At 42.8% G+C, this 13,613-nt stretch overlaps 2 protein-coding genes across 2 annotated transcripts; one reads left to right on the top strand and one right to left on the bottom strand.

The window, feature by feature from the left end:
* Positions 1–142: 142 nt before the first annotated feature.
* Positions 143–3,386, bottom strand: c9h13orf42 (chromosome 9 C13orf42 homolog). The gene is made up of 3 exons (XM_019264090.2): positions 2,644–3,386; positions 2,429–2,573; positions 143–1,385 (listed from the first exon to the last, which is right to left on the bottom strand). The coding sequence occupies exons 1-3, from the start codon at positions 3,064–3,066 to the stop codon at positions 1,135–1,137; spliced, it is 819 nt and encodes a 272-aa protein (XP_019119635.1). The 5' UTR covers positions 3,067–3,386; the 3' UTR covers positions 143–1,134.
* Positions 3,387–4,929: 1,543 nt separating this feature from the next.
* LOC104931208 (uncharacterized protein CXorf21 homolog) lies at positions 4,930–7,236 on the top strand. The gene is made up of 2 exons (XM_010746155.3): positions 4,930–5,566; positions 6,105–7,236. Exon 2 carries the CDS (start codon positions 6,107–6,109, stop codon positions 7,049–7,051), a length of 945 nt encoding a protein of 314 aa, XP_010744457.2. The 5' UTR covers positions 4,930–5,566; positions 6,105–6,106; the 3' UTR covers positions 7,052–7,236.
* Positions 7,237–13,613: the final 6,377 nt, after the last annotated feature.

Here is a 13,613-nt window from a genome sequence, read left to right as displayed (position 1 = left end):
TTAAAGAAACGTTCTGTGTGCACAGGAACCGAGGGGTCAGAGGAATGTTGAAGTTTATTCTGTAAAAATCACTGAAGTTCTATTTTCTCATTTAAAGTGAGGCACATCAGTCAGAGTTTGATTGAGGCTGGTGTTTGAATTAATCTGCAGTTGTTGAGAAAATCCTTGAAACAAATGACACCGGAGAGGAAATAAAACTAGAAGGCAGGAGTCTGGATGTTGAAAAGCTGATGCATACCACATCGCTGGCTTTAATTTGTTTGTTGAAGAAGAGGCTGAAGGTTTTTGAAGAGATGAGAGTGGGAAATATTACCCTTAATGTCTGAAAAACGTTTTAAGGTTTTCCAGCCAAATGTAAGTTTACGTGTTGGGAAAGTGCAAAGCATGGTGCATCAGCTGGAAGCTGAACCGAAGAAGCAGCTGAATCTTGATGCCGTGAGAGAGGAGAAGGTGCCGAGCTGCATTAAAATTTAACTGCAATTGTGTAAAAAAGTGTGAAAGATGAAAAAAATGTAATCAATGTGTTTAAATTGAATGTGAGTGCATGAATGAGGTTTCTCTAATTCCACTTTAACATTTTAACTAGCCTTCAAATGAAGCTGAAAAAGTTTTAATTGGATTTCGACTTTAAAAAAGTCGAATCGTGGCCGAAATGTATGAGAGATGTGATGATGTCACGGAGTAGATGAGAGTTGGAAAAACCTTTAAAAAAAGTCCAAGATCGAACGGTCAAACAAGTAACAAAGAAAAAAAGGAGAATATTTCAGAAACTATGAAATATTTAAAAGGGAAAATAATAGATGAGGAGTTCAAGTTGAGCTAAACGTTTTGATGTTTCACGTTTCTACGTTGCAAATGTTGTACATATGTTCTTCTACCAATGAATGATGGCTGGATTCCATTTAGCTGCTTCAGTTTCAGGGTCCCGGTGCTGACTCATTGTGGATTTCTTACTAAGACGAGTCTGTCATGTCTGCTGTGGAACATTTGAGACCAAGAGGAGTTAACTCCACTACCTTCACGTCGTTAAACATCCTTTAAATGTTTCATGTAGATGCTAATTGTCCTGATGGTGTCCGTCCATACAAACTAGGCTGAGTTCTACTGCGGCTCGTGTCAAATGTCCATCAGGCTTCACTGCTTTTTTAATTTGGGCTTGAAGCGCAGAGTCTGGAATGCACTCTGCACCACTTTGGGCAGATGGATCGGGTTCCTCTGCAGCTGCAGCCGACTGCTCGTGGACCCGCTCTGGTTTTTCTTCTTCTTCTTCTTGGAGCTGTCTTTGGCACAGTCTGGAACCGCTTTCTGCTCGGAGCCGTCCACGACCCGAGGAACCCGCAGAACCCAGTTAGAGTGGAGGTCGTGTTCGGCCGAGCTGGAGGCCACTGAAAGAGAGAAGAGTTGGACCTTTGATACCAAGAATGATTCGAACTGAGCAGTGATCATATGATACTCAGCTGGGCACAAAGAGCAGGAGCAATCTTACAAATGATGTTACTACCAGACCTGACCTTTACTGACAGCCCGTGATAATGACTGCATGCAGTCCAGGACTGTGGTGCATGCAGCCTGAACGTTAACATCAGTGACAGCCTGTCTTAATGTTCACTGATGGAAGTGAAACATTTAAAATATCACTGAAGTAAAATGACATATTTGATGTTTACAAAGAGATGGATCTAATTCTGCTTATTCTGTCTGTAAAAGCTTTCAAATAAATGCATGAATATTAAAAATATAAAATGGAAACTTCCTCAGATTTATATAACCAGCTGCAGGCTTGAGTCATCTGAAATGAACAGTACATACGGAAGCCCAAAGAGGTCAAACTTTCATACATTTTATCATGATGGCAAGTTAATTTCCTTAGTTTTTTAAAGTTCTTTATGTTGAAATAACAAATGTCGTTATTTTCTCGTGATCTTTGTTTTCCCAAAACAAAACATAATTAATTAAAGATCTCTAGCAAACAAAAGAATCCTCTAATTTATTAAATCATTGTGATTGTGACAACATTCACGATTTAATATACGAGACTAAAACTTTTGTTTTTTTTCCAGATCTCTAATTAATTATGTCTTTAATTTTGTTGCCATGGAGATATGGAGAAAACAAATGAAATTAACTCAGAGGAGATAAAATGTATGACTGCATGACCGCTTCAGGCTTCCGTACACATTATGGCATATTATATATTTTATTATATTATGGCATATTATATATTTTATTATATTATGGCATATTATATATTTTATTATATTATGGCATATTATATATTTTATTATATCATGGCACATTTTATAGCTCTAATCACTTTATATAATAGATGATCTTCTGTGCATGACATCAGTTAAAGTGTTGCAGTACAGAGAATATCCGTCCCCCCTCTGGAGGATCCTCCAGGTGCGCACAGGGCTCTCAGACTCACCTATGAAGTCCACGTCTGCGTGTCCATCGTCGGTGTACGGTTTGCGCAGAGGCTCGCTGTCGCAGCTGGCGATGACCGCGTCAAAGAACTGCAGAGTGTCCTCCTCGTCCGGGACCGGAGGGGCGGAAGGTTTGGCTCTGGATATCTGCGTAAAGGAGAACATTTGTTGGACACCTCCTGCCGTGCGCTCTGGCACAGATGATGCACAATCTTACCGGTTCCTCCGTCTTAGGCGGCGGCGGCGCCGGCTTCTTCTTGGAGGACACCGTGGCCTTGCTGTCGGTACTTTTCAAGTCACTCACACTCTTCGTGTACTGCCGTCTCAAGGCCACGAGGGCCTCCAGGTACTCCAGGCAGTTCTGGTTCTGCGAGTACAGCCATATCCTGTCCTCGTGCCTCTGGTAGTAGTACAGGGTGGACTCGATGCTCACGGTGCTCTTGCTCCGCTTCAGAGTCGAGCCCTCGGCCGCAGCCTGACTCCTCTCACCCACCACCAGCATGGAGGTGCTGCGGACCAGCCGGACGGTGCAGGCGTTGTGGTAGTCCTGCTCGGACCGAACCCCGCCACCAAAACCCGCATCCCGCCCTCTGTGTCCGTGATGGTTTGGACGGAACACATTGTTGATCTTCCTGAACATTCCTCTACACGCAGTCTGTTACAGAGTCCTGGAAGCTGCTGCTGAGTCCATCCATGATCTCCATGAGTTCTGTCAGAACTGGAACTGTCCACTGGGCCCGGCCGCTGTCCAGGGTGCTGAAACCTTCACACACACACACACACACACACACACGCACAGAAAGTCGCGAGCCTCTCCTCTAACCTGATCTCAACAGTCTTTAATGTTATCGGATGTTGCTCAGCAACATTGCTGTAGCAACGGGCCCCGGTAACTCTACACTCCGTGCTACCGTTACTACCGAGCAGCATGAAGGCCTGTGTCAGGTGTCCTGACTCACAACAAACACAGGCAGAATAAAAAGGTGTGAGTCAGAGTCTGAAGAGGTTCTTCAGGGTGGGAACCTTTTATTTAAGTCCCAGGGTTTATTATTAAGAGTTAATTCAAGGTGCAGTATGTAATCATTTCATAAAAAAAGTAATTCAGTAAAGTTATTTATCACCTCGCTCTCTGAAAACATGTTTTATATATGTTGTTTTTATGAAATAAATGAATTTAGAAACATTTAATACTTTGTTTGAATGAAAATAGTAAAACTATGAGATCACAGTAATGTAGAATTTTTCATATTTAGTATTTCAGGCTGCTCTGTAGTCACGGTTTGCAGATTAGTTATGATGAGCTAACGTGATGATAATAAGAGGAGGTAAAAACAGAAACTCTGCAGTCGTGTCTCCAAACGTGAAATATCAGGAAGAGAACTGCGGATCAGGGGAACCCGTTCTGCACCAGAGCAGCTCTGGTTCTGAAACCATGGGACCATGTCTGGATTATTAACAGAATTAGGATTATTAACAGGTCTTGATAAAATTGGAAATTGCGCAGTAAGATCTGGCAGATATTTTCAAAGTGTCTGATAAACACACGGCTGCACGTGTTGTTGCTAAGCTGTGGAACAATTATTCATGGAACAAAAAACTATAAATACAATCTATAAAATCCAAAAGTCAGCAATAAAAAGCCTCTTATGAACTGAACAGGGTCAGCCTACGCCGTCAAATCAAATCAGTCAATGTGTTCAGCATATAGCAGCCGTAGTTCAGGTTCAGTTCAAACTCTCCCTCTGTGGGTTTTTATCAAAACCAGGTCACATTGTTACAAAGGAAGAAGCAGATATTAGTATTTTAAGAGATTATTAAACATAAAAAGGTTTTTCAAAGCACCAACAATGATGCCTTTGTGACTTAAAGACCTATTTTCTGCACTCCAGGGATCCTAAGGATTAAACGGTTCTCCAGAGAATTTTATCACACCAGAACTAGAACCAGAGTTTGTCTTGACTGCTTGAGGCCTTAAATCCACTTCAGGTGAGATTGAGAGGATAAAATATGAAATTAGTTTTGGTGTACTGTTCACGTTTTTAGGTTTATGTGAATATCTGAGTCAGCCGCATGAACAAACTGGAACTGGAGAGGCGATATGAAGTTGAGTCATGTCCAGGTTTCCTCGCCTGATTAATAATACATCGTTTCATCTCGTGTTTCACACGCTTCTATTGTCGGGCTTCCCTGTCAACAAGTGGAGGAAGTCTGGATAAAAGAGTCTTAACTGAAGCCACAGACAGGGTACTTTCATCTCGGCCATAAATATAGTCTGAAAGTTTCCATCGGCCTCACCAGACAACTGATTTAGATCTCACCTGGATTTACCTGGAAGGGGATTCAAGGTTTCTACCAGAGGAACTAAAAACTGCAAGGAAGGTCTCAGACAAAGTTCAGCATTCACTTAAACATGCTGAAGACCACGCTGAGTTTCAAGGGGGAAGCGAGGACTTGTGGTTACGTAACTGAGCGTGAAGTCACACTTCTGCTTTGCCACATGCACACACACATAACATGAGGAGGAGTGAAGCTGTACGCCCCCCAGACAGCTCAGTTATTCACACCTGCCTGCCTCACCGAGGGCCACTCACAGTTTGTGGTACGAGCAATCAGAAAACGAAAACAGGAATCGACATGTCGACTTTCTGTTTCCTGATATTTTGATCATATTTAATGTGACTTTCTTTTCTGCTTTTAAGCTCTCTCTCTCTCACACACCTGCTTCTTTTTTATAAAGAAACAGAACCTCTATGGTTCATGATTATGATTATTCATAAGAACGGAACATCTGCATGTTTCACTTCTTCTGGCAAGAAGACAAACTAACACAGATGGAGCCACGTTCTTATGTAAGGCTGCAAAATAAAGAGGACAGAAGGGGAATATTCCCAGCCTGTAACAATCCGAGGAAAATAAGATCATTTGGCAAGATGATGAGTTGGAATATATTCATGATGAACTCAGCTGCGACATTAAAGCTGCAGAAATGGGAAGAAAGAAAAGATACGAGATTCCCACTTCCTCTTGATGTGGGTACTCTCCTGAATCAGATGCAGTATATATTCGGTCGGCTGTATCGATTGGAAATATGTTTCAGAGAGGCGCTGCGATAAAGACACTCGAGAGCTGAGAGACTGCAGGTAGGAATCTGTATTTATGTATGTTTATTATGTATTCTTGCTATGACGGTAAAATGACATTAGTAATGTTGATTTTACGATTTTAAAGTTGCATTTTATTCCATATTTTACTGTATAAACACAGGGTTTTTAATAATTGACAGGACAATACGTATGAATTCTGTATAAAATAAAGTTTTTGCAATTAATTATTACAGTATTTTACTGTAAAATTGGTAGTAACATGAAATTCTGCATGCATATTTTCTTTAAAATGCCATAAAAATAAAGGTTTTGCTGTAAAAGTCAGAGTTTCTAATTTTAAATACTACTTTATCCTGTATGAATTCACTTACAATGCTGTATAAATAAAAGATCTTGCCATGAAATATGATAATGTCTCTTATACGATGCAGGATTGCACGATGAAATGCAGATTTAGCCGTCTCCACGCTACACATGCAGAAACATAAACAGATATTTAAATTAGAACTGAATATAAACACAATATATGTACGAAGGTGTACGTGTGTGTTTTAATAACTGCTCTTTGTTGCAGCCATGCTTTGTGAAGGCAGATTGTTGAGCATGACCTATGTTGACCTGGTGGAGCTGGACCCCCTCCCTCCTCAGAAGCCTCTCCGGAGCGCATACTGGCTGCAGAGAGCAGCTGCTCGGCTCATGCCAGGCTCCAGCAGACACACTCCACTGGTTCACCACAATTCCCCTGAGCAGACAGGTCGCGTGGACGACAGGAGTGCTTCAGAGCCGTATGTTCCTCCTCTGCAGTCCTTGGATCTCCACAGGGCACAGCCATGCAAGCGGATGTCTCCAGAAATAGAGATCCCAGCTCAGGCTTGTTCAGGTGGTGACTCCCCTTTCTTGGTTCCCTCCTTCTGTCAGAGCATCTGTCAAAACTACAGTGACCTCCATATCGGAGGTGACCAGGTGCTGCCTCTGTCAACCAACGATGGGGAGCTCCGGCTCTGTACTGACGCCCAGGCTGTTGGCCCCTTCCTTCAGTCCTGTGATGTCCTCCCAGCTGTGGAGGATTCCCCACCAGGACAGACATCTCAGGGTGGACTTCTGCGTCCACTGAGGGGAGGTTCAAATCCCTGGAGATTGGCGAGTACCCGTGATCGGAGCTTTTTGTTCCAGGGGAGTGAAGCTCCGTTCTCCAACTCTCTTCTGAATCACTATCTGGAGGAAAAACTCATGGATCTGTACCAGCAATACATGATGGACAACATGGCCAGGGAAGGGGACTCCGGCACGGGCCCCATTTGCCCTTTGCTGGGCTCAGAGCTGGTCCTCACCAGCCTGGACCAGATCACTTTGCAGCTAAGTCGGGAAAGGAACCTGGAGGCCGGCGTGGCCAAGGACATGGTTCTCAGCTGCCTGCTGCGAGTGGCTGGTGACAAGCAGTCAAGTGAGATCAGTACTCCCTTTCTGCAGATGTCAAACGAGACATCCAGGGACGAGCTCACAGAGAATAAAGAGCAGTAACACCGGTGTCAAGAACTCATCCACAAATACGATGAAACTTACCATAAGAGCTGCTGAGAGAGTGTGTATTGAATATGTGTCATAACAATCTGTGTCATAATTTTCATATGCAACTGTACATGTGTGCATGTGCTGTGCTGTTTTTACAGGAACTGAACAATAAAGACAGGAACTGAAAACTGAAACTGATCTCTTATTTCTCGTCTGAATAAAGATGAACACTGATGTACGTTTTAATTTCTACGTCTAATAAATATGCTAACAATAATAATAATACATATAATTAGTGTCTCTGTGTGGTTAAGTGCAGAGGAGCGAGGTCTTGTGGAAAAATATATATTAGTTTGCGCCACTTGTTTATTTCTGTGTAATTAACTGACCTTCAGTGTGCAGAACATGTTTACCACGTGACGTCACTGAGAGGTCCTTTCAGCAAGAACATTCACAAGGTTACACATTATATATATTATATACGTAATAACAAGTATATCATGTCTCTTATACCCCATCCCAACCAGGCTGCTCAAGGATTCTTTACGTCTGCTTAGCCCTTCTTTATTGGATTTAATTAATCTGTCTTTATTATCAGGATATGTACCACAGTCCTTTAAGGTAGCTGTAATTAAACCTCTTCTTAAAAAGCCCACTCTAGACCCAGAGGTCTTAGCCAACTACAGACCGATATCAAACCTTCCCTTTCTGTCTAAGATACTTGAGAAAGCTGTAGCTAATCAGCTGTGTGACTTTCTCCATAACAATAGTCTATTTGAGGATTTCCAGTCAGGATTTAGAGTGCATCATAGCACAGAGACCGCATTAGTCAAAGTTACAAATGACCTCCTAATGGCATCAGACAAAGGACTCATCTCTGTACTTGTCCTGTTAGATCTTAGTGCTGCATTTGACACCATTGACCATCAAATTCTTTTACAGAGACTGGAACATCAAATTGGCATCAAAGGAACCGCCCTAAGCTGGTTTAAATCGTACTTTTTAGATCGATCTCAGTTTGTTCACGTCAATGATGAATCCTCCATGCAGACCAAAGTTTGTCATGGAGTCCCACAAGGTTCTGTACTAGGACCACTTCTATTCAGTTTATATATGCTTCCTTTAGGGAACATTATTAGGAATAACTTTATCAATTTTCATTGTTATGCTGATGACACCCAATTATATTTATCGATCAAGCCTGATGCAACCAATCAGTTAACTAAACTCCAAGCATGCCTTAAGGATATAAAAAGTTGGATGACCTACAACTTTCTGATGTTTAATTCAGACAAACTGAAGTTCTTGTAATTGGACCCAAACACCTCAGAAACTCTCTTTCTAGAGACTTAGTTACTTTAGATGGGATCACCCTGGCCTCCAGCTCCACTGTAAAGAATCTTGGAGTTGTTTTTGATCAGGATTTGTCCTTTAACGTCCACATAAAACAAATTTCGAGGACTTACGTGACATCGCTAAAATCAGCTGCATGGGCAAATGTTGACAGGGAGCGGAGCCAGTGTCGTGCCAGAATCGGAGCTAGGCAAGCAGGCAGTGTAATCAGGCTCAGCAGCGTCTACATAATGGCAGAGGAGAAAAGGCCGAAGAGGACGCTGACGGAGGAAGCTAAGAAGAGAAAAGTAGAGAGTTATGATACATCCTGCATGAGTTCAGACATTCAGCCGTCAAGTATAAGAGTTGCACCTTTATTGTGAAGTGTTGCCGTTTGCTCCTCTGCTAATGATGAAGAGTTCATGAATGACCTGATGCAGTTTAATAAGCAGTCACAAGGGGGAAGCATCATCACCTAACTTATTAACCCCGTTGACTTTGGCACACTCCTTCTCCTCACCGTCTATCCTCCCTCCCTCACCCAGCGTCCATCCATCCAGCTAATGCTTCCCATCATCTGCACCACGCTGCAGATAATCTATGATGTCACACGGTCTTAGGTTGTAAATCTGCAGAACACTGTGTGTTACACTGTGATACTGGTTCTTACTGTGTAAACAAAATGCAAGTTTAAGATAAAGTTATCCACGCTGTGTGATTTATGTTGGGAAAACAGAAAGTCAGCAGGGCTGCAAACTGATGGATGTTCACACTAAATATGACATGTTATTTCCACCCATTCAAAGCACTTTGAAAGACCTGCGACTCCATTCCAGCTCGGTGCAGCCGTGGCCTTCTGAGCCGGTGTTTGATCAGCCTCTTTGTTTCCTGTCCAAACAGAGAGCCACAGGAGGAAGCTGTGTTTACCGAGCTGAGCGCCGGCAGTCAGAGCCCTGTGAAGTCTCAAGGCCGCGGGAGACACATGTTTGGTATTGAACATTCCAGGTACATGTTAAAGGAACCAACCCCTTACAGACCTAAACAAAAACACACTCATAAATATGATTCACCCAATGCCAAGACCAGCAGTGTGGGCCTATTCAAACAAACTGATTTCCAAGGACCTTGGAAAAAATGAAAAACAGACTTCTAGTTCCATACGGAGGTTTGAATTGTTTAAAGGGCTGAAGGTAAAGCTACACACTGCAGCCTCTCACACACAGGCTGTGAATGTTAACTCACAAAGCTCTCACGTTGACCAAATTGTACAGATTACTTGCATTAACAGATGAGTTTTACTCATTTGGGCACAAATACAGTATGAAGAGGGAGGCAGAGAGTATTTTAAATATTCTGTCATTAGTAGTAGTTATTCTCTCGAAGAAAAAGTGAGACTGAGGTCAAAGAAATGAAGGAGAAGAAGCCACGATGACTGATTAAAAAAACCCAACGACGAGCTGCTGTAATTTCAAAAATGGGGGAAAAAAAAAAAAAACATAACACTTTTCTCATGGTCTAGCGATGAAACTAACAGGGAGGCTGAAGTGTTGGAGCGTCTTTCAGTGGTTCATAAAGTAATTTCCTCGTCACAAAGAGCTTTTACCGTGGAGGGCGGTGAAGGCAAGGCCACAAGATTTCATATCAAAGCCAAGGTCCCAGATACACTCACTATTGTGGCTTTAATGCTCCGTAGCACTCTGTGGCTCGCCTTTATTTCAAAAAGCTTTTAGTATGTGGCCTTGTTAATTGGAACAGTCATATACTGTTTACTTATATTTTTTTCTGTCTTTGTAACTGTGCGATTTAAGAACCTCTATCACTGTTTTCTCAAGGCCTGCTGGTAGTCAAGACGCTTTGAAGTTCTGGATTAAACATGGACACACACACACACACACACACACACACACACGTTTCCAGTTTATTTTATTATGGGATCATGAGTTTGTTCGACTGTGTGTTTCTGCCCACAGTTCATCCAGCACCGGCTCCGTCAGCCTGATATTTTTCTGCACATCTCATTGTCTTTGCTGTCTCACAGAGCCTGCATCCTCATGCAGGTCTGCACTCTATCACGTGCGCTCTTCTAGTTTCTTATTATCTCATGATTTAGTTTGAAGACACACACACATACACACACACGCATCAAAGCGGTGGCAGCATTTCAGTGTAAAAGCTGCTGTATCGAGGCACTTGATTCAATTATCCTTCCTCCAGAAGCTCAACTCCTTCTCCTAATTTCTTGGACCTTGAGTGAATGTGTGTTTTTTTCCAAGCAGATTACATCGCCTGGACTGACCTAACGCACAAGTGGCAGCACGCTGGAACATTTAATGGCAGTCCTGCTCTGTATCAGGCTGATTGACACTGGGATACGTAGGTGGTGGAACGGGGAGAACACACATTTCCCGGTCAGTTAGTCGCTCAAGGTTGCGGAGGGAGCCGACAGTGGAGCGGGTGACCTTGGCTAAGGTAGAGCAGACAGAGGCAGACCTTGAGAGATAGCAGGGCAGCAGCAGGATCTGGCTCTCAAAGGGCTGGGGAACATAATGTGGTAATGCATGACTATATATCACAGCACACAGTGCCCCACGTGACTGTGGATGGCAGCTGGCTGGAAAAACTGATTTTTATCCACTCACATATTTACTCTTCTCTACCGGCCGTGTTCGTGCTGCAGTCTGATGTCGTGTGGATTGGTGGATTCGATTTCAGCACCGAGGGTGTGACACTCACCCAACACCAACACTTTGTTCCTCATGGTCGTCTTGTATGTAAGCACAAAAAAAGATTATGGGTTAGGGTTATTATCAAATGTCCTGACCTCATCTTCTGCAGCGTGTGAAACACTTCTTCTTTTATCCGTTGTTGTTGTCTCTCGTTTTTATCTCTCTTCGTGTCCTCCCGTGCTATCATCATTATGCAACAAATGTGTTCGACCTTTATGAATGAAGTTTACTTCATTCTTCATGCCTGTTGTGGATATTGATCGTGCCTTCAGTGCGTGAGACACGAATCAGCTGGATCAGAGTTTTAGTGCGACAACTTCAAGATTTCCCTCATCCAGTCTGCGATAAATACACCCTCTTCTTCTATTCTTCCTATTTCAGATTGTATTGTACTCTGTGCCGTTGTTTCACCTGTCTTTCAGTCAACTTTTATTGCCTTTGCTGCAAACGTGCAAAACTTTTTTTTCTTGCCTCAAAGTTTGCACACCCAGTCTGAAGTAACTCCCTCACATGTAAAGTAAAGTTCCTGCACGCTGACATACTGTATGAAAAGATTCACATATGGCGCCGAATATCAGAGAGAGAGTGAGGCAAGTGTTTGAAATTCAAAAGACTTTGATTGCTTTATACACAAAAGGTGACTAAAAAAGATGCAGAGCGCCCTCCGACATGTAGTGGAGTAGACCTGCTGTGGAAGAAGTTGTATAAAATAATTGTCTGTAAGTGATTTCTAAAGTTTTCAGAGCGTGATGACTAACTTCCCAGACGCTTTGAAAAAGAAAGAAAGAAAGAAAGCTCACTGCTTTCAGGTTGGCATATTAAAAGATAAAAAACGTCGACGTTCAAGGTCTTATGGATCTTTAATCACACACAGAAGCAAAGCAAAGTTAGACAGCATGACTCACTGCCTGTCTGCAAATCTATTACAGGGGTCTGAAGACTGTTTGTTGTTGCTCAAGGTGCGCTGGGCTCAGATGAAGAATGCCTCACTGACATCTGATGAGGATTTTTAGGGATGCAAATGAAAATGAGTCAGTCAAACATCTTTACTGTTATTTTTCTCCTCACCACGGTCTTTCCCTCTCACCCCCTCTCGTCCTCACCTCCTCCCACGTCCCTCCCTGGCATGCCGACATTGTTATTAGTGTCATAATTTACCTCCTTATGCAAACATGACCCTGTCCTCGATACGCTGTAAGGCAAAAATATTCATACTGTAGTCACTGTGAGACCAATAAAGAATGAGATAGGAAGGACATAAATTATTCCGCAGCAGCTACAATATTTCATATTTCACCGAGTAGCATTTACACACACACACTCACACGATGCATGCATGTCTCATGTGCTTTCAGTGACGGCTATACATATGAAAGAGGAACATTATTTCACAAGGCGTGACATATTTGTTTGAGATGAATAGATGAGCAAGGACAAGCAGAGACAGGAAGAAAAGGACAATGCTGTGTCTAAATAACAGTCACTCAGGTGAGACAGGCAGAGTGAGATCATCGGATGAAGGTACGAGTTGTCAAAGTGGCGATGGACTTAAGTGTGGACCAGTACGAGTGCTTCCCCCTCGGTAGCACATACACAGTCATGGGTCTGACCTTGACAGCCTCTCCCTCCTCCTTACATGTTAACCCCCCAGGGTCCCACTCAACCTTGGCTAATTAGCTCACATCCCAGTGGCATATGTTCAACACACAATTTATCCACAACAAGGACACTACAACTGCAGTAACCCGCCTCTGCCCTGCCTCATTCAGCTGGAGTGGCTTTATCTACATCTGTGTTTGCATGAATCTGTGATGAGTTATTCTGATCCTTTGTTTTGTGTTTTTGGGACATTTAAAATATATTTTATATTAATTATAGATCATACAGTCTGTACGTACGAACGTACCTATGATCTAATGCAGAAGTGCCAAAAACTGCAGTTCCTCTAACGTCCACTTGAGGCTGGCTCCAGAAGTGAGTCAGTCTCCATAAGTCCCCATGTTTCACAGCAGAAATAAACATGTTTACAGCCTGGTACAAAAAACAGTTTTGGTCTCTGTAGCTAATTTCCCCGTTCATGACAACTGTACTGAGGGTGAATTTATATACAACTCACCTGTTCACATTATATTAAGGCTTAAAGTTATGCAGGATTAAGAGCGGGGACGCTTTGACTGACAGGTGGGTGTGGTCACAGACTCTTCAAACCGCTCTTCAGAAACCTGGAGGTCATGTCACGGATACGATGTCCGTTTTTTATACTGCCTCTGGTATGAACGCACATAAATGTATGAGCTCGGCTCTGTGGTGTTTCACTGTCGTTAGCTCCCTCCTGAGCAGGAGCTGGTGGAGGTGCAGGTGGACAGAAACGTGATGATGTTACACTAACTGCTGAACCTTTAAGGCAGGACAATGTCTCTATAATTATTTACAGCATTTTGTAATAAACAGCTCTCAGACCTCTGGAACATCAGAAGAGGCTGAGACTCTTAAATCCAAATATCCTCTGAACT

The sequence above is a fragment of the Larimichthys crocea genome, chromosome XVIII (assembly GCF_000972845.2).
Source record: "Larimichthys crocea isolate SSNF chromosome XVIII, L_crocea_2.0, whole genome shotgun sequence".
Lineage (NCBI taxonomy): Eukaryota > Metazoa > Chordata > Actinopteri > Sciaenidae > Larimichthys > Larimichthys crocea.
Note: the sequence above shows the minus strand (reverse complement) of the source record. Positions and strands in the feature narration are given on the sequence as shown.